Genomic DNA, 22,523 nt, shown 5'->3' on the forward strand with positions numbered 1-22,523 from the left:
TTTTTATCTAATCACCCAGTCATTCTGGGCTCTTTCTGCTGACCTTAAATTCTTTCTTCTTTATAATCACTGAAGATGCATCAGTGACATTAGTAGTTTCATGTAATATAATAGTTTTGCGTTCCATACTTTGAGGCAAAGAGATCAACTCTGACAAAGTAATGACCCTAGGTAACTGTCATTCACAGAAAGGTTACAGTGTTCTCACCAGAATAACAGAGCTGGAATCACTCTACATCATGCTTTGTTCTGCACTCTTTAAACATAACAAATAATCATGCTTTATTAAGCACCTGCTCAATGAAGTTGGGAAATCAGACTATGGTGACATCAAATCCTGACCTTTGACCTTCGTCTGTCAGATGCCGGAATGATTATTTCTACTGGATCCTGGTTTGACATTAGGGAGCAATTGGCTAATCCTCATTTTTCAAACTTGCTCACTGGTCTCTTGCTAATGCTCATCTTGTTCTGTGTCTTAGATTTATTATGATTTATTCACCACGTGGGGTAACAGTATCTCCTTTTATCTCAAAGGGAACAGCATCTACATAATTTTGAGCCTTAGTTCTCAAGGGCACGCAGGGGGAAGGTTAGAAAACTTGGAAAGAGGCCTTTACCTCTGCGCCCTGTCTCCCTTCCTAATATAGAATTTGGACAAGTGGATAAGTAAAGCGATGTGTGAGAGGAAAAGACACCAGGTCCAATTAATTGCGGCTTCTCACTTCAGGAGTAAATATTAGAACAGAACCACACTCAGAAAGAAGTATTATGGATTTGATAGGTTTTCCAAAAAAATTGGCCTAATATATTTGTTTTGAGTGACAGTCACTAGGCCTTTAGTATATTGAAAGTACAATTGAAGTTGACATAGTCTTTAATTTGCAAATATAATGGAGCCTAGAATTGTGAAAAATGTCAGCTCAGTTTATATACAGAATGATGTGTGGAGAAAAAAATTTTTGGTAGACTATATAGGAGAGAGAACACTTAAGAAAAGATGAACTCAAATAGAAACTGTGAGAAAAGTGAGAATTACATTAATTCAACATCCATGATGTGTCAAGCACTGTGCTGGGTATATTACGATAAACAGGAAAACTGAATAGCAGTCCACAAAAAGGAGCAGAACAAAGACAGCAGACTAGTAGGGAAAGAACACTAATGAAATAATGAGTTTATATTCAGGATTTGCTAAAAACATCTGAACATAACTTCTATTTTAAAAAATCCCAAAATAGGGCTAAGTGGAGCTCTACATTCACCTATGAAAATTTAAGTGGGGGGCGGTGCTTGGGTGGTTCAGTGGGTTAAGCGGCCAACTTCAGCTCAGGTCATGATCTCATGGTTCAAGAGTTCGAGCCCCACACCGGGCTCTGGGCTGACAGCTCAGAGCCTGGAGCCTGCTTCGGCCTCTGTCTCTCTCTGTCTCTGCTCCTCCTCTGCTGGTTTCTGTCTGGAAACTTTCTAGAGATACTCAACACTCAAATTGTACTGACCTGAGCTACACTTTTGAGATGCATTATTTTTTTTTAGTATTAATCCTTATCTTACCCAACACACATATTCATAATGCATATTCACTCACACACATGCACTCACACTGCACAGTTAACGAATTAATTATCACTCCTCAGGTTAATGATGATGACATCTGGAACTTTGTGATCCTATGGATTAAGATGCTAGGGGTTATGAAGAAGAGCTACATGTTAGTAGGATGGAGAATAACATTAGGAACACGTTGCAAAAGATATTGTCATGTAGGGGAATAAAGAATGCATGGAGGGCTCTTAGCTCTTTTGTCCAGCTATTCTCCAGAACAAAGCACACCATGGGAAAATGATAATTAGAAGTTGATTGAATATGTAAATTGTTCATGGCCAGTGCTTTCACACCTTTTTCATGGCACAGCAGGCTTAGGAAATGCATGGCAAGCAGGGACAAACAGATATGGTTTCTTGAGCTGGAAAGGACTGACCCCTAGGGTTCCAGCCTACCCTAGGTCTTAAGGGATGCTGAAAGGATATGCAGTTGAGTTTCTGAGCATTTGCGTGTGCTGTGGCCCACTGCATGGGAAGCACCAATATTGTCTATGAAAACTTCACTTGAAATATGCTTTTCTTGAGGTCTGATATTAGCCTACCCTGACTTTTGTATGTTCTGGACAGATGGCAGTTTTGTGAGGTAAAAATGTTACCCTTCCTCTAGGTAGATGCAGCACCCACTTGGTAAGACCTACATCTTGGCACTAAGTATGTGGGCTGGATTCACCTCCTGCTCCCTCATCTACCAGGCACCCTTATAAAATATAGTTGACACTTAAACAAAACAGGGGTTAGGGATACCAATCTCTTGTACAGTTGAAAATCCATGTATAACTTCTGACTCCTCCCAAACCTAACAACTAATGGCCTACCACTGACTAGAAGCCTTACCAATAATAGTCAATTAATTATATATTTTATATTATATAATATATTCTTACAATAAAGTAGACCAAAGGAAATGTTATTAAGAAAATCATAAGGAAGACAAAATATATTTACAGTACTCTACTGTAAAAAAAAACACATATAAGGGGACCCATACAATTCAAATCCATGTCGTTCATGGGGCAACTGTATATCTACTCTGTGTCTTATTGCCCTTTTATTCAACTAATTTTATTTACCCTCCAATCTAATGGTCACTGACTACTGTATACACCATGCAGATTTGCTCCTATGAAGCTCTCCTGTAGCATAAATGCGTGTTGTAGGGATCTGCACTCTGCCTGGTTTGGCCACACAATTCACAGGATAGCCCCCAAGTATCTCGTTTTTGGACTGATGATCCCATGAACTTTAACTTCTTCTTCACGGTTTCCATTTTGTCTCAGCGATATTACTGCCCTTTTGTGCCATTTATCTCCAAATACGATAATATAAGGGATAATCCCAAGCGTTTTTTCCACGCTATCCTTTAAACTTATCCCATCCGTCTAGATATAACAAAGACTCGTTTTCTAGTGGTCTTCAGTGATAGATTTTATTAGTTTTCTGCACTGATGTAGCTTTTTCCTATTTGTATATCTTGTTCATAATTTCCATGGGAACAGCAGGGAGGGAAGGCCAGTTGGTTTAGAGAGTAGTCATTTCACGATCTTAGATGGAGAAACGTATGTGATTTCTAAAGACTCAAAGAGAAAAGGTACATTTTCCATAATGTGTATTTAATTTTTTTTACATGTAAATGGTTGTAATTTCTGCAAACTTTTATCAAGCCCAAACTCTCAGACATTTTCTTTCCAAATGAGAGGGAAACAGACTGTGTAGTAAGTAGACTTAAAGATACTGTCGCCACCCTTTGGTAAGGGAAAGCCTCAGGTGTCCTCCTGAAACAGAGCCCAGCATTTCAAACAGACATGGCTAAGATATGACCATTTAGCCAACTTACAAGCCTGCCGACCTGTTCCTAAGGAAAGATTTCATCAGTAGATATTAATCTAACGTTATACTTCAAATTGCCTTCCTCCTCTCACCCAGAAAATCCTTATCACTGACCTTTGATCTCAATGAATGTGGAGTAAAGGAATGAAGGCATTGTAATGCTGTGCTCAGAAAAATACATTTTACCAGTGAAATAGAGAGTCCATACTTTCTGTATCCGTGAATGTCTGGTAAAGACAAAATGCATCAAAATCTTTATTTCTGCCATTGCTCACTAGCTTAGATGAGATTGATAAAGACTTATTTCTTTTTATCTGGCATGTTACTTCAATGATTTCTGAGATATAATTATGGTTTTTAAAAAATGGAAAGACTTTAGAAGGTATCTAGCTTCTAAATGTGTATAAAGGTAACATAAAAATGTGATCCAAATTCAGTTAACCTTGTTAAACAATTGTTCCCTCCAAAAAAAGTAAATCACAGCCTTAATTTATTTAGAGTCTTTCATTTTCAAATATGCACTGTGAATTTTCAAGACAGGATATAAAAAACACTATTTCCCAAACATATGTGATCAATCAACCCCTTTTCAATGACCTATCTGTTAAAATTTCTAGAGGAATATTTCAAAAAGCACTATTTGGGCAACACATCTATACCGACATTAATCATGTTCATGAAAGAAATCTGGCAGAGATAATAGAAGTGATGTGTCCATGATCTGTTAGTGTCAATTCCCAGAATAGTATCAAGACTCTGCTTTCCATGGGTCTCCTGGGTGGCTCAGTCGGTTGGGCGTCCGACTTCAGCTCAGGTCATGATCTCACAGTCTGTGAGTTCGAGCCCCATGTCGGGCTCTGTGCTGACAGCTCGGAGCCCGGAGCCTGCTTCAGATTCTGTGTCTCCCTCTCTCTCTGCCCCTCCCCTGTTCATGCTCTGTCTCTCTCTGTCTCAAAAATAAATACAAACATTTAAAAAAAAAAAACACAAAAAACCTCCTTTATAAATTAAAAAAAAAAAAAAAAGAAAAAAGACTCTAGTCTCCAGGGTCATTTTCCTGCTACATAACCTACTTCAAATATGTGTACATATCACCACTATATGATCATCATTAAACATACTTCTCTACATTAAATTGTCTTATCTCCTTATTATTTTAGAATATATTAAAGAGTTATTTTGTCTAACGAATTTATAATCAAGTATATTATCCTAAACTATCGAAGCTGCTGTGTTTTATTCTTTGTTTATATTTATCTCGCCAAATACACATGTATATTTTCAGTATAAATCAAATGATACAAGACTGATAGGAATTGATATAAGTTGGATGATTTTGTTTAAATCTTTGATTATTGCCACCAAATATAATCAAGCAGCTCAAGTTGACCCATCATGTTTCCCTTCATTGCCATGACTGCAAATTCAATCTGAGTCTGGTGTTTTTGTATCTACTGCATACTCCAAACAAAGAATTGATAGAAGCCCCTTTTATAAATATGGAGTTTTGTTATTAATCAAGTTAAATATTTCAATAATTGACAAAATTATTGTTTTCTTAGAGGAAGGTATCAGTGATAAAGCCTATTATGGGAGCACTTAGCTCAGTAAATAAAACTAGAGTGGAATTGTAACTTTTATGGATTGAGAGGGAGATAATAATGTTCTTATGTAAAGGACGTTTGGAACTTTCCTCTGGACATCTTATAAACTATGTGGTAAAGTGAATAGTAAGAATACTTTTACCAAACTGAAGATAACTGAGAAAGCAAAATCTGATTATTGCCATTAGTGAGAACTGTTATTTTTAAACCAAGATAAAATTTGGACTAATTTACCAATCTTGTACAAAAATTATGTTGTTATCATACTTTCACAGGGAATGAATTTATGACTGTTTATTATAAAAAAGTTTTGATGATAGTATCACGGACACTTATTCTAGAAAAAATAGATCAAATTCCAGTGGAGGTTTAGCTGTACATGAAAGGAACCTATTTATTTTACTTCCTTGTGATTCAATAGTATGGGTTTCTGGGTCCTCAAAAAACCTAACAGTATGCAATATAAGGGAGCAGAAGCTTTTTTCTTCCCTCTGTCTCCAGGGATGTTACTCCTCAGCGTGTGTTTTCCTCTCTACATTGTCAAGATCTGTCTTCAAATTCTTTTAACTGTCCCATATAACTTAAAAATAGTGCTAGCCTTTACATATTCCCTTTCTCTGGGATCATACTTTGGTTTTTCAGCCCCATAAAGAATCCAACAGTAGGATACTACTACATACCTATTAGAATGGTCAAAATCTGGAACACAGACACCACCAAATACTGATGAAGAAATGGAACAACAGGAACTCTCACTCATTGCTGCTGGGAATGCAAAATGGTACAGCCACACTGGAAAACAGTTTGATGGTTTCTTACAAAATTCAGCGTATTTTATCATATGATCCAGCAATTGCATCCCTTGGTACCTACCCAAAAGAGCTGAAAATTCACATCCACCCCAAGATCTGCACACCGATGTTTATAGGAGCTTTGTACATGACTGCCAAAATGTGGGAGCAAGCAAGATGTCCTTCAGTAGGTGAAGAGACAAATAAACCATGGTACATCCAGACAACAGAATATCATTCAGCTACTAAAAAGACAATAGCTATCAAGCCATGACATACATGGAAAAAACTGAAGTGCATGTTATAAAGTGAAAAAAGCCAACCTGAGAAGATTATATATTGTATAATTGCAACTAGATGACATTCTGGAAAAGGCAAAATACGGAGATGGTAATAAAATCAATGGTTGTCAGGGGTAGGGGGTGATGGGGAGAGAAGAATATGTAGAACACAGAAGATTTTAAGGCAGTGAAAAAGCTCTGTATAATGTACTGATGTATATGTCATTATATATTTGTTCAAACCCATAGACTGCACATCACCATGAGTGAACCCTAAAGTAAACTATGAACTTTGGGTAATTATGATGGAGGTTCATCCTTGGTGAAAAGTGCACCATTCTGATCGATGCTGATAATGGGGGAGGCTGTGCATACATATGGGAAGGGAGTACATGGGTGATCTTTATACCTTCCTCTCAATTTTATAATAAACCTATAGCTGCTCTAAAAAAATAAGGTCTTTAGTAAAAAAGAATCTACACCAGGAAGGTATATTGATGATAACAGTTGATACCAGATGTGGGATCAAAATGGGGAGAGGGAAAATTTTGGATGTTGCCATCCACCAAAATAAAAAATATGAGGTCATGTGTTTAGATTTACTTATGTTACTTTGAGATGAATGGTAAATCCAGAAAGTGGTAGCTAACAGAAATTTTAGCATAACATTCTGGAGCTGAGGAGAAGAATCCTCATACAAGATGCCTATTTGGGAATCTTTGGCATAGAAATGGCAGGCAGAGCTGAAGGCATAAAATAAATTGCCTGTGGGGAATAATAATCATAGCTAATACTTATATTGAACATATTATAACACTGGTGTTACCCTCAATACACAGGTGGACCACATAAAGGATAAATAACTTTCCTAAAGTCAAATAGCTCTCCTATAGTAGAGCGTGGATTTGAACCAAAGGGATATGGCTTCAGATAATTGAGTCTTCCCTGGGGTATGTCAGAATTTAAGAACTAGACAAGATAAGCAGAAGCTGAAAAAAAGACTAAAGACTTTACAGAGAATGGCATGATAGTAGGAAGACCCAAAAGAGACTCATGTAATAGAATCAAAGATGAAAGTAATTTGATGTCAATATCACACTGTTCTTGTATATAAATGAGTATGATGCACAACTAAGCATGTACTTGATACCCATTCTTCACTGTGTGTGTTCACATCTACCCAGGAAGGGTATGTATTGAGTCAAATGAGTAGATGGTTGAACATTTGTGACTGTCTAAACTGTGGAGACGTAGCCAGGAATCATATTGTACAAGTTTTCCTAGGATGTAAGAAATTATGGAAATCATGTGGGAGATGATGCCAGGAAGAGCAAGAGATAAATCTCTGGCAAATTCCTAGCATACTTAGATCCTTGTAAAAACAACAACAACAACAACAACAACATACTTTTTCATGCACTTTTTGCATCTTTTTCTCTAGCCAGATTAATTTTTCATGTCACGTATCTTCAAAGCAGAAAAAGAACAATGAGTAAATGTCTACACACACACGCACGTGCATGCACACACACACACACACACACACACACACAGAATTTAGATCCTGCTTCTAAGGAGATTATTGTTCTAATGGAATATGTCTGATCCTATTGTGTTAGGGATCTCTGCACTTCAACAATGACATGGAAACTTCTACAAAGAGGTCTGAGGGGGAAGAAAAGATACAGTTTAATAAACCTATGTTGCTTCACTCTTATAATATCAGATGGTTATATACTCTATATTCATCCACTATGTGTTCATATAATAAATATTACTTAAATCAAATAAAATGGAATAGGACACAATTTGAAATAAAGAATAGAGGGGCGCCTGGGTGGCGCAGTCGGTTGAGCGTCCGACTTCAGCCAGGTCACGATCTTGCGGTCCGTGAGTTCGAGCCCCGCGTCGGGCTCTGGGCTGATGGCTCAGAGCCTGGAGCCTGTTTCCAATTCTGTGTCTCCCTCTCTCTCTGCCCCTCCCCCGTTCATGCTCTGTCTCTCTCTGTCCCAAAAATAAATAAACGTTGAAAAAAAAATTTATAAAAAAAAAAAAAAAAAGAAATAAAGAATAGAATATTCACGGAAAATTGCCAGGCTTCTACTCACCAGAAACTTATAAATTAGACTATTACTGATCACTACTCCCTTTACTTCAAAAAATATATATATATTTTTTTTATTTTTGCCCCTAGTCAACGTCTTAGGACAAGCTGTTCCTCTCTAGCTCATTATTTTTGTAAATGCACATGATAGCAACTGCCTACAACTTTCTTTTGGAATCCACTCTTCTGTGTGTAATCAGTCTTGCACCTTGGTCAGCAAAGAATATATCAATGCTGTTCTGGAGTGAAGCATAGCCTCCTCTACTTGATAGTGTTACCTGACTTATGTCCTCATTACAGACTTGGCTCCCTGGAGAGAAAGCAGTCTGCGCCAAAAGAAAAAAATGGAATTGAGTCCTCTCAGCCTCCAGCAGAGGCTTCCTGTCTAATATACCTTCCAAAATGGAGCCATCATTCACCTAAACTCTACAGACACTATCGCTCTTACTTCTAAGCAGAAGAGCAGTAACTTCCAACCACCAGACACTCTCAGACTTAGCAAAGAGCCTTAATTTGATATTTATATGATGCTCACTCTGAAAACCACAACTGTTTTAGTTGAAAGGCTCATGCTAAAACACAAAAGCAACTAAATATCCATGGAAGGGATGGCTTCAATTTTACAAATGTGAATGAATGACTAGAATGTTATTAACTGAAAATATGAACACAAATATACATTTTTTATTTTTTTATTTTATTTTTTTAATATATGAAATTTATTGTCAAATTGGTTTCCATACAACACCCAGTGCTCATCCCAAAAGATGCCCTCTTCAATATCCATCACCTCCCCTCCCCTTATATTTTTTAAATCTTAAGTTATTTTTGAGAGAGAGTTGGGGGGGGGGGAGGAGCAGAGAGAGGGGGAGACACAGAATCCGAAGCAGGCTCCAGGCTCTGAGCTGTCAGCACAGAGCCCCATGGGGGCCTCGAACTCATGAACTGTGAGTTCATGACCTGAGCTGAAGTCGGACATTTAACCAAATGAGCCACCCAGGCGCCCCTGAACGTAAATATTTTAACTTGGTGCCACAGCTATCACCTAGTCCCAGGCCATTCCACACCATCTCTGTGCTTGCATTTTCTAAATCCATGGGAATATATTAATTCAGAAAATCTTAAGAATGAGACATCATCTTGAAAGAAAGAGAACAAATCAAGTTAAAAATGTAATAATTATTTTTTTAAGTTTATTTATTTTTGAGAGAAAGAGAGGGGAGGAGGGGCAGAGAGAAAGGAAGAGAGAGAGGATCCTAAGCAGGCTGTGAGCAGAGAGCCGGATGTGGGGCTCAATATCACGAACCATGAGATCACGCCCTGAGCCAAAATCAAGAGTCAGACACATAACCAACTGAGCCATGCAGGCGCTCCAATCCAGTTAATAATTCTTATGCAGTAACATAGAAACTTATACCATGACTATTCTATTTTTGTCCTTTAATAGTCATCCTAAGTATAATTTCTTGACTGTAATAATGTTGTATAGCTGTTCCTACAGCAGAGTTTAAGGGTTGGCCTTGAAAGTCAATGCTTGCTTTCATCAGTTTGCAGCATGAGACAGCACAGACTGATTCAGAGCCAACTAACTTGGGTTCAAATACAGTCTCTGCCCCCATGTGGCCTGAAGCAAGTTATTTACTCTTATGGTGCCTCAGTTTCCTCATTTGTAAAATCTGGATGAAAACAGTACTGGTTTCGCAGGAGGCTGTGGAATTAAATGAGTTTATATTTCTAAAGCATTTAGAACTGGCACAAAGCATGTCTATGTTAGTATGGCTAAAATAAAATGCCATTGGTAAATTCATTTAATCTCTGGAATTCTGAGTTTTTTCATGGGGAAATGTAAATTAAAGTAGTATTTACTTTACTAGGCTTTTAAAGGATTTAATAAAGATTATATTCCATGAAGTTTAACTGCCATAATGATTGGTAATTAATAAATAAAAACAAACCTAAGTCTCAATACAGCAGTAATGAGAATACTTATTATAGACATGTCCAATTTGCAAATGGGCCAAGAGTCAGTATTGTTATTGTGCACAACTTGGAATTTTGAATCAAACAGCCAGGATGCGAATCTCGGTTCTGCCACTTACCAGCTCTACGGTATCTGTAATGACTTTAAGTCACACATTTATTCCCTGCCCAGTCTTCGCTTCTTCTGAAAAACGTGGATAATAATTCTTATGTCTAAGTGTTGATGTGAGCGTAAACTGAGATCATGCCTGCAAAGCAGCTAACACATTGTATGCGTGCAGTAATTGGTAGGTTTTAGTAACTTTCATGTTTATTTTGTTCCAGAGTTTGAAACTCCAATCACATTTTCCCCCAAGAAGCTCTATTTCAGATTGTGGCCAATATCTTGGGAAAGTCCACATAAGGATATTTCACTCAAAAATTAACTAAAATAAAAGCAATATTACAGTGCAAATAAAGCAATCTAAAAGTACCCATTTAGGAAATCTGGGCTATGGCTCCTTCCAAGAAGGGAGCCCTTTTCCTGCAGGAACATCCATGGTAAGATGTTTGTCCATGAAGGGGCAGATTTTCCCACGAATGAGCAGTTCAGTAGCTACTGTGCCCTATTGGTGTGCTCAAACGCAATACTCTTTCTCTTTCCTCCTAATCTCAGCTACGGAGGCTTGAGCTGACTATAGTTCACCGTTCAAAACACATTGTTTTCATTGGTTCATGCAAGTCCACTCTCTTTGTGTATCTTATCCCCAAATCTAGGGTAGTCCATTATATTTGCAGAGCTGGAACAAGAGTGTAAATGGATGCATCAGGCATCAGTCCCATGAGTCACTCTATTTGCTTGCTGACCTTCAAGGGTCCCTAGCATAAACATGTGAAAACCCGAGGCTGCACATCTGTATTCCATCCTCTACCACTACCCCCCTTCTTGGGCCTTGGGATGTCAAACTGACAAAGACTCTCTCCTTCACCCAACTTTAGTTAGGCCCCTCTAAACCCTCTTCTCAACTAGACTTTGATCTTGGGCTTCAGAGTCCTTCCTGTAGGACCTGCATCGCCCAGTTTTAAAAGAATCTTGTCAAGTCAGTTTATCCAGGATCCCCCACCCTCAATGTCTGATTACCCTTGATATCTGATCATTTCCTCATCCTTCACCATCCCTAGATGTTATCTCATTACCCAGGGCTGACTTCCTCAAGAATCCTGTTAAGTTGGTTTAACCAGAATCCCCTCTTATCCATGATGTTTCCTCTTAGTAATTTTCTTTCGACTGGCCCTCACTCTATTTCTTAACTATAATCCCCTCTTGCCCATGTTAAATTTGGAATTGAGCCTAGTTTTTTTGTTTTGTTTTGTTTTAATTTCTATAGAGGTTTTCTTTAACTTAAGACATATAATCCTGCCAATTCACTGTTACTGATTCCTTAAGCTTATCTTTATCTCCCCACCAGAAAGAGACGAGTAGAGCACACTCTTATTTCCCTTTGGTCCCCATCTCCCCTCACACCATTATATTGACATGAAGAAGGATAAACTGGAACCTTATCCAATTCACCATCTTGGCAAGAGGTACCACAAACCACTTACCCATGTTAGTAGCTCTCTCAGTAAGATACAGTGGAAAACAATGGACAGTTGTCTAAATGTGTGTGGTGTGGAGTTCGTGTTTAGATTCCTCAGATATAAATCTATATCATATAAATCTCAGACAACAGAGTCTCTACATACTCAAAAATAATTGCTTTTATATTTTTGTTACTTAGATCATTTGAATGCTTGATTTATAAAATAAATACATTTACAAATAGCTTTAATTTGTATTATGTCCAAAAGAGAGGGCTGTAGTTCGTTGTTTTTGTTTTTATATAATCACAGAGAAAGGAAATAGTTCTTGCTAAAGCTAGGAATCCTTTCTTTTTTTGGGGGGGGGGTGTTTTTTTTTTTTTTCAGGCATGGGAAATTTAAGAGCTGTTTTTTGCAAATTACATACATCTTCCTGGATTCAAATTAAAATCAAAACTCTCGGGGCATCTGGGTGGCTCAGTTGATTAACCGTCTGAGTTCTGCTCCAGTCATGATCTCACAGTTCGTGAGTTCCAGCCTCACACTGGGCTCTGCACTGACAGCTCAGAGCCTGGAGCCTGCTTCAGATTCTGTGTCTTCCTCTCTCTCTGACCCTCCCTCCTGGTTCTCTCTCTCTCTCTCTCTCTCAAAAATAAATAAAACATTAAAAAAATAAAATCAAAACTTTCATATGTCAGTATTTCACTTTTAAAAATTCATAATGCATCTTAAGTAATGCATCTTAATAGTGCTAAGTGACAGAAACTTACTTTGCTGTTTAAGAGATAGTGTAAATGTAGCCAGTATACCTAACTCAGTCACATTTTTAGACAATATAAACAGGGGCCAAAATGGATAAAGAAACAATGTTAAAACTTTGGTTTGCTTTCATTCAGCACTTGATATTAAAGGTCTAGTAGAATGTTTTCCCAAGAAGATTTCATTTAATGCTTAGATGCCCTTTCATGTAAATCAAACAGGAAAATACTATGGCAAAAATAAAATGCTATTTACCAAAGAATTTCTGTCAGAGAAATCTATATTCTTGACTACGCTATGAATTTAAACCTTTCAAGTTTTCTTTAAAGACCTCTTTAAAGTCCTTGCGCTTAAACAAACCATCCATCACAAATTATACGGACCTTCTTTCTATCAGTTTAAATCTCGTAGTTTGTGGCATTGAGTCCACCTGAATCAAAGAAAAAAACCCAACACCAGTTTGTAATTGCTGTTTAAAACAGAAGAACATTCAAAATGAAAATGGGCCTTCATCAATTTACCAATTTGATTTAAAAAGAAGCACATGGGGTAGGAATTTTTAAAAATGCTTCCATTTGGTGGAATTTTTTTCTTACCAGTTCCTTAAATAAAGAATCATAATAATTTTGAGGAAAACTCTTTTGTTGTTTCACAACACTTGTTTAACTCTTTTTCAGTTGCTAAAGGCTGCTAGATACTAAGAATACAGACTTTGTCCTCAAGCAGTTTAGTTTCTGGGGGGAGAAACAAGGAAAATCCATAATTCTGTAAGCTTTTTGATACCTGAGAGATATCTCATTAAGATACAGACAAATTAATGACAAGTTCACATCAGGAGACACACACTAATGTAGGCTCCAAGTTGACCACCCAGGTCTGCTTATGTTTACTGCATTCCCCAGTTGCCTTGCTTCCCTCCTCTACGACCATGACCACCAAATAATCCCAGCTTTCACTTTTCTGAGCACCAAGCCCATGTTTCAAACTGCCTACCCGACACTCTTTCAAATCATCCCAAACTCGATGTTTAATGTCGAAACCATGACCTCCACCCTAACCTTTTCAGTGACCACCCCCCTTCTCCGTGAGGGATAGGTTCCAAGACCGCCGGTGGATGCCTGAACACACAGATAGTACTGAACGTCACGTACACTGTTCTTATTTTCTCTACATGCATCCCTATGATAAAGTTTAGTTTATAAATTGGGCGCAGTAAGAGATGAACGGCACAAATTAATAATAAAATAGAGCAATTGTAACGATCTGCTGTAACAAAAGTTATGTGAATGTGGTCTCGCTCTCAAAATATCTTATTGGATTGTACTTACCCTTCTTGTGACGACGGGAGACGGCAACACGCCCGCGGGAACAGGTGAAGTGAGGTGAAGGAGACATGCGTTGTGACGCAGCGTTTGGCTGCAAGTGACCTGCCGGTGGCTCAGAAGGAGGATCCTCTGCTTCTGAATAGCTGTTGAGCAGGGTAATTAAAACCAGGGAAAGTGGGGGTGCGGACTACTCTCTCTCTCTCTCTCTTTTTTTTAAACTGTCATCCACCCAGTTGCAACGCATGGAAATCAAGAGGTCATTTTCCACTTTACGTTGATTTCTCGTATGCAAATTTAATGGAGATACCATTCTGTCATTTCTCTGCTTAAAAATACCAAAGTGTCTCCCCCTGGCCACAGGATGAAATCTCGATCTCGTGTAAATCGTAAAGTTCCTAATAATCAGCCCTTTGCCTTCTTGGCCAGCTTTCTATGGTTTTCACACAGGAGTAAGTTACGGTAATTCTCACTCTTAACTTTGCCTGTGGCCCCTGAAGCCTAAGACCGCTTCCAAATATCAATTGAGACTAGAGCAACAACACAAATTACAACAGGTGACTCTAATTTTTTGTTTCCCGTAGTCAAAATGATCTGTATGAAAGGGCTACATTTATAACACAATTCAATTATTGAAGATAATTACACAATCGTACTTGTTTCAATATATTAAAAGCTTAGAGGGATAGGGCCCATGAAGCAGTCCTTTTCCTGATTCTAAATGATAACTTCCCATCTGGTAAATGGTTTCATTCTCTTATTCAGGTTGACGTACTTTAAATTAATACTCTCTGAATATAACCCCCAAATACTCCTGCGATTACATATTTAAATACACAAATCCCTCACTAACAGGACCCAATAAAATTGAGAATAGGTAAAGGGCAAAAATGTTGGGCTAAATTTTGGCCTATCACTACACATAAACAAAACATCCATAGTAAATTAAAAAGGCAAGTTGTATCAATATAAAATCTTTCTACAGAAAATAATGATTTGTGGGACCATTTAAAGACATTTTGCAAGATATAAATATTTCTCTTTCTTCTTCAGTTACCTAAAGGGTGTAAGCTGGTTTATAATTTTGATGTGCAAGCCAGAAAGAAGGAACTCTATATTTTAAATATCAACCTTGAACAGTGTCCAATCCAAGAAAGGCCAACTCAGCTGTTTGGAGTCTTTTTGGCATATTAAGCATATAGTTCCATATCCTAGATGCCTTAGGCATTTCCATAACAATAAGGTGTTGCTTTGAAAACTAGACATTATCCGAGGGTCCCTGAGGCCAACCAAGGTCCTAGCTGTCACGTTTTTTAAAAATAATCAGGGTGTCCAAGAAAGTCCGTAATGTGAGAGTAACTGGAGCTGGAAAGCTGCATCTATTATGATGGCTGAATATCTAATATTTCTATATCTGATTCTTTTCTCTCTTTCCCTCCGTCTTTAGAATCTATTATTGAATAATTTGTTCTGTGAGATTTAGATCCTTAATTTACTTTTTATTGTGAAATATTTCAAGCACACAGAATTGTATTGAGAGTAATATATTCAAACCACAATCCAATGCCCAACTTCGTCAATTATTAACATTTAAATATACTAGTTCCTACAAATATATGTAATGTAAATATAACATTGGGCTTAGACATGTTTTTTTAAGAAAGCAAAACATTATTGAAACAGTTGTAGCTCCCTGTATCCTCTTTCTCTTGTTTCTTGGAGGAAAATCTATTTAAATTTGGGGTTTAACTTTTCCAGAAGTGTTTTTTCATATGTTTACTACTTATATATGAATGCATGTATCCATAAGCAGTATCATTTGCTTCTTTAAACTTGATATCCAGTGTAATTCTGCTTGCATTCCTACACTCCTTGACTTTGCTCATTTAACGGTGTTTCTGAGATTTTTCTATGTTGATGCACACAGACATTTTTTAAAATTTCTGTATCCATTTAGTGACTATACTTCAGTTTATCCATTCTCTTTTTGTAGAAAATAGATTGTTCTCCTTTTTTCTATTATAATTAATTCTAGAACAACTATTTTTAAAAATGTCTATTATTGCACATGTGGAAAAGGCTCTCAAGGGTACGTATGTAATTGTGAAAAGCTGGTTCTTGGAACATGTGCTTTTTAAACCTAATTGGGTATACCCAAACATTCTCCAAGATGTGTCTTTGTACCAATATATACACCAAGGAAAAGTGTATCAACTTCTGAAAGAAACAATAAAGTTATATGCAGCTCCATCTTCCTGGGCAAGACTTTTCCCTGGACTAGAAAAACTGTTAATGCAGGTAACAAGTTACATGGTTATAGATGCTTTTACTTCTCAACTTAAATGTTCAACTCTTGTTTCTCTTGTCTTGAGAATTACTCAAGCACTTTTCCTTTCTTTTTTTATTTTTTTAATGTTTTATTTATTTTTAAGACAGAGAGAGACAGAGCATGAGTGGAGATGGGGCAGAGAGAGAGGGAGACACAGAATCTGAAGCAGGTTCCAGGCTCTGAGCTGTCAGCACAGAGCCCGACGCAGGGCTCGAACTCACGAACTGTGAGGTCATGACCTGAGCCAAAGTCAGTCGCTCAACCCACAGAGCCACCCGGGCGCCCCACTCAAGCACTTTTCTATATTCAAACAAATACAACTGGAATTGTCTCAGTGACTGAGCTTGTATTATATTCTATTTATATTATATTCTATTTATATTTGAAGATTGTCAGAGCACACAGAAAACCTGACATTTTTCTGTACAATATCTCTACAAGTTATTTCATAACTGGGTTGGGGGGGTATTATGTATTATCTGCTTGAAAACATAAACTATCCTTCACAAATGTACCAAATTGACCAGAAATAGAATATTCTCTAAAAGAAATTCAAGATGTTTCTTTATAAGACAAAAACCAAAAACCTCGGCTTACTCCTTTAATAAATTATAGTCATAGGGCTAAACATATAGGTGAGTATTTTCAAATTTTATGTATAAGGTGATCACTGGAAGTCTTAAAAGTAGTTACTTCGGGTACTAATGTTTATGTCAGTCTGCCAAAGTCTAAATTTAGATCACAGTAAAGGGTAGCTACATAATTGTATTAATTGGGGAGAGACACTTATTCTTAATGCAATTCCCTGCATAAATTTCGGTTACCATGTTTAGGGTTTGAAAACAAAACTTGCACACAAACCAACATTCTGTTTATAACCATAGAACACTAATGCTTGTGTTTTATTATATAATACAACCAAAATATACATTTGACAATTTTCAATTATTTTAGATTACAAGACTACATTTCTTTTAAAATAGCAAAACTGTAATTGAAAATTGATTGGTAACCACTTACAATACCAGAATTAAATTACATGACTAGCTGATAGATTTTTGCCCTTTCCCAAAAAATCCTCTATCTCAAACTTACCATAAATAATTTACACTACAAAATATTTAAATGAGAGGTATAATTTATGTGCATATTCCTATCTTTGCACTGTCAATATTGGAATTTTAAATCTTGTTTTTTAACCTCACTTGTAAGCTAAATTATTAAAATGTTGTGGTCATTTACTGAGAAAAATACATCTTTCTATAAAAACATTTCAAATATCACTTTTTTCTAAACTATCCATTCCCAGTAAGGCTAATCACTTTTCCAACATGTTGTCTGAGACAAATGTAACATTCTAAAGAGAAGCCATTTCAGTTTTGATTTTCATTTGTATTTATTATATATATGAAATATAGCTTATATTTAAGTTTAAAATACCAGTGTCTAATTAATGTTCTTATTCAACTTAATATTCTGTGGACATGTGGTTAACATAAAACTTTGAAAGTTTAGTTTTGATAATGTTGAAAAACAGTCACTGGCCACTGTAAACTCAGTTTTTAATTGAGTCTATACAATTCAGCAGGAACAAAACTTAACAGCATAAAAGAACTGAAATATTGACCAAAGGCAGAATTCAAGAGTAAGACAATTTTGCAGGTAGCATATTGAAAATGAGCATCAGTTAGCCAAACATTGGTGAGATTTGGTATAGATTATGATTCCTCTACTGTTGTAGCTTTTGCAAATTTCTGAATTTCTCTGACTACTTTTCCATCTCTTAAGTAATTTGGTTGGTTTTCCAAAATGTTTATTCAGTAATATGAATGTAGTGTTTTGAGCTCTTTGGAGGAAAAAAAGCTTCTCCATAAATTAATTACTATTCATTTCTAAGCAAACTCTCAAAATTCCCAATGAATTGAATGTAAATGTATGCAGAAAGGCAGAATTCCATTTAGCAGCATAAATAGATGGAATGAAATGCAGGCAAGAATATGCAAGTTAAAGACATATGTATTCAAAACAGGGGAGAAAAATATGAAACCAAGAATAAGCAGACATTTTAAGACCTCTCCATAGATAGCTGATTTCTTAGCAAACATTTTTGAAACTATGACTATAATTTTAGTTTTCATTATTTCAAGGAAATTTTGGTAAAACCTTCAGTGGTGAGGAAGTATATATTGTGTCTCAGCCCTAGACTTAATACATTCACACTGTCTTAAGTGTTCCAGGCAATTAAAAGGTTAAAAATTCAATGTAGCTTAGATGTCCTCTATCTTTACAAATACACATACATCTTTGTCCATAGTTTTTTATTCTATGACTTTTTGTTTCACTCAATATTTACTCAATATTTCAAATATATTTTAAGCAATTACCATAAGTTAATGTTTTAGATCTAAAGCAGCCCAAATATTAGCTGTAGGGTAAAAGAAGTTGCCCAAACTTTATCTAAATAATTAAGATTAAAAAGGAGTAATTAAAAAATGGCCTGAACATTCGTATTTTGATGAAAACCAAATTTATTACAGAAGTCAATCCTAACATTTGAGCTTCATGTAATTTTCCCAAAGCCATCTCTGCTTTGATCATGACTGTCTGATATACAGGAAATCTTAAAAATAAAACAGCCTCCCATTTATTTGCTTTGAGCTTGCTATGAGTTCCTGGAACATTTAGACCCAGCGAATCCAAAGTTACAGACACTCTCATTACGCTATTCAATTAGCCTGATCTCCCTACAGCTTTCTTATGCATTACTTTTAAAGAGTGTTTGTGTCTGGTTCACCTTAAAAACAAACAAACAAACAAAAACTTATTTAAGCTTTCTGTATAGTGAAACACCTACAAATATTTACGGTATCATTTCAAAAGACGTACTTAACCTCACATAGCAGTGTGACTACTTTGACATAGGTAAGCAAGACAAATAAAATGAACGTAAGATTGAATGTTCTGAACATCGAGTCAGTCACAGACATGACACTGAACTCTAATAAGGTGCCCTTTAACCACACAGGTTCTCAGAGGCTCTTCTTTCAAGATATGCAGCATGCATGATAAACGAGCAATGTCTGCTATTCAGTTTTCTGAAAGGCTGCCTTCCATGTGAGGAAGTGACTAATTTTTCATTTCACACTAAAAAGGGCGTGAAGAGGCAAAACAGAAGAAGGCTAAGGGTTTTGTGTTCCAAGAAGGAAAGGTGAGTCCTGCTTCCACAGGCAGGAAACATACCATACGTATGCAGAGAGGGAAAGTCAAATTGGAAACATTCGAAAGTGCTAACAAAATATGAAAAATGTTTAGGTTAATGCTGCGAGTTCAGCTTCTTTACATGCATTAGGCTTATTTATTATTAAATTACGAAAGCAATGTTACTTGAATTACAGCATATAATCTCAGAAATGCAAAAAGATTGTGTGAAGATGTCAAAGAGTTAATTTAACCCTTTCCGTTGTCAAAATTTTTGCATTTGTTCTGTTATTCAACAAATATATATCCCCACTCCCCACCACTCTAGTCTACCTAATTCTATCTCTATATGCATATATTGTTATTTTCCTATTCACTCAAATAAAATCCAATAATCCAATATTCAGGAGAGAATAAAGGCAGTAAATGGAAATAATTTACAGAGTACAATGAAATTTTGGAAAAAAAGAGAGGAAGTACTACTGAAATCCCATTGGTTGTAAATAAATCTGTGTTCATTCTTCCCATGATCTTTTAGAAAATTTACTTTTCCTCAGACTTTCGCTAGCAGTTTGTTATAATGTAGAATTTTTTTAACAGATGGATTACAAATTGGCAGCTACTTATACTCTGGTGACCAAAGCTACATTACATTTCGCCCACTTTATTTGTGATTGTTCTTCCTTTTTATGGGGATATGAGTTTTCCCCAAAGCCAGAATTTATGGCTGTCTTTCTTTCTGTCTCTTAACAAATCCCATCTGTATGCCTTCCCATTAGTTTGCAGTATACATCATGGTGTTTCCCTTATTAAAATGTTTTCCCATGTCTTATTAAAATATTTATGAAGCATTCCGTCCCTGTAAAGCTCGGCATATATTCTAAAAACACATAACCGAGCACTAACTTCTCTCCACGAACCTGTTTCTCCTGACAAGTCATAAGGAATGCTGGGAGGAGCATTTATACCTTCAGTAAATCACACTGCAGTACAACGAACGTAACCTCTGTAGTTTGAAATAATGCACCTCTCCAAACTCCTAAACCATGAGCCAAGAGTGAACCGGGAAAGATCCTGTTGATAGTGTGGGCTGTGTGCATTTGTGTCTTCCAATTCCTACCGTGTGGTAGCCAGTTCTAGAGCAGAATTGATATATCTGTTCGTAAGAACATATATATAGCACAACTGCATGGTCAACTCCATCCTTAACGTCCATGCAAGGGAAATAAAGCACCTTATGACAATATAAAATTTGATGCTTGCTGACCTCAGGTATTTACATGACATAACAAATTCAAAAACTCAGGACATAAAACATTTACAAATGGGAAGCCCCTATTTCGGGGCTAATTCTACTACTTTGCAGGTACATGTTTAGTTCTCGGAAAACCGGTTCAGATGAATTATTTGCCCTCGCTATGCCATATTCACCACATATAGTCTTATTCAGATTATCGTTCTTGGGTCCTTTGCCTTAGCACAACTCCGTGGAAAGCTCTTATGAGTTCGTATATGGGGTGTACAAAACAGAAGATGCTATTTTTGCAGGTAAAGCATTCTTTTCTTTAAATTAAAGAAAAAACTACGTGTCCATGGCTCTCGGAAGCTCATCCAGGTCTCTGTGATGCCTTCGATTTCGTTTCTTCTTCATCTCCTGCATGTGCTTCCACTTGGGGCCGCCCTTGGTTCGCTGTCTCCGCTTCTCCCGGTGCCACATCTGTTCGCAGTACTGGTCGAGGCTGAAGTTTGGGCTGCTAAGGATCTGGATGTAGTCTTTGTATCTCAACCGTGACTCGGCCAACAGATCCTTGACCTGCCCCTCCTCGTGCTCTGCCCTCTGGGTATTTTCCATCTGTTCACTCTCAATGACATTCAAAGTCAGCTTCACTATGGTGTGGATAAAAGTGTGCTCCTGGGCTTTGCAGTAATACATCCCAGAGTCCTTCCTCTGCAAACTTCGAATCAGTAGCCCGTATTCTGTTTTGATGATCCTTTCATCAGGTTTCAACTGCAGAATTGGAAAAATGGAGGTAATAAATGAAAAGCAGAGAGGGCTATGAGCAAATGAACAGAGGCTCCCTAGGTTTAGTCAGATGAACCTAAGAGATCTATTCCCGTCTCCCTGTCATCAAGCATAATGTTACCAGCCACAGTGGAAGACAGTGACAAATTCCACAAAAGTAACAGCCCCCGAAGATGCAGGTTTGCATCTCATTCTTATCTAACTAAACCTTTGGAACATAGTTCGTTTTTCTCCCAGTCTACAGGTAGGAATGAAAGCTATAAAAAACAATGAAGTAAAACTGGAAACTCTCAACCGACCATCTTTACAGAAATTTCATGTACCAAGTGGAATATTAAAAACACCAATTGGTATCTGAATTTCCGAGCCAGAACGGGACACTGACAGTCATCGTGCAGAAAGAGGGATTTTAGCACATGCTACTACCTGTGAAGTAGAAATAGAACAAGGATTCCAAAAGGAATTCACTCTGTCTTCTGGCTATCACCCAGTAAGTGAGCTGAGCAGCATATGGAGACCGTAAGTGGCGACTTGTTAAAAGTCTAGGGGAAAAGCATGGATACAGCTTTTGGGATGTCAGAGCTGTAACTGAGTAGGACCATCGTCAGAAGGTTAGCAACATTTAAAGCTGAATTTCCCTTTTTACTATGGATTGAATTTTGATACTGTGTGTATATGTGATACTTTAGATTATGTCATTTGTGGAAATATTTGCCATACCTCGGTATACCATGACCTAGTAATGTGATTTCAAGTGTGAGAAAACTCAATGAACAAAAAAGAACCCCTCCTGAAACATGATGCCCTTTACCCTTTGAAGCAACAGCACTGGAAGACAATTCAAGCATTTAGGCTTGCCTGGCCCCCAACCTGGTGTGAATAGCAAATCTACCTTCAATATAACTGGAGGCACGTTTACCGACACAAGAGCCCTGTTTCATGTGGAATATTGTTGAGTGGCTCGGCACTAAGTAGAATAACAACAACAACAACAAAGAAGTCTGGAAGATTTCCCAGTTTACACATCTGTCCCTGAATTGTAGACTTTTAGTGGATGGAAATCAAGGAGGCATAAAGACGGCTAAATTAAATTTATTCACAGTGGGTGGATTATACACTGCATCTTTATGTGAAAAATATG

At 37.0% G+C, this 22,523-nt stretch overlaps 1 protein-coding gene across 4 annotated transcripts in view; it reads right to left on the reverse strand.

The window, feature by feature from the left end:
* Nucleotides 1-17,027: 17,027 nt before the first annotated feature.
* SEMA3D (semaphorin 3D) overlaps nt 17,028-22,523 on the reverse strand; it is a 200,853-nt gene continuing 195,357 nt past the window's right edge. For all 4 annotated transcript variants that reach the window (XM_043588732.1, XM_043588731.1, XM_043588734.1 and 1 more), the window contains exon 18: nt 17,028-21,367. In XM_043588732.1, coding sequence (XP_043444667.1) covers nt 20,942-21,367 — 426 coding nt within the window. In that variant the 3' untranslated portion in view covers nt 17,028-20,941. The remainder of the gene's footprint in view (nt 21,368-22,523) is intronic.

The sequence above is a fragment of the Prionailurus bengalensis genome, chromosome A2 (genome assembly GCF_016509475.1).
Source record: "Prionailurus bengalensis isolate Pbe53 chromosome A2, Fcat_Pben_1.1_paternal_pri, whole genome shotgun sequence".
NCBI lineage: Eukaryota > Metazoa > Chordata > Mammalia > Carnivora > Felidae > Prionailurus > Prionailurus bengalensis.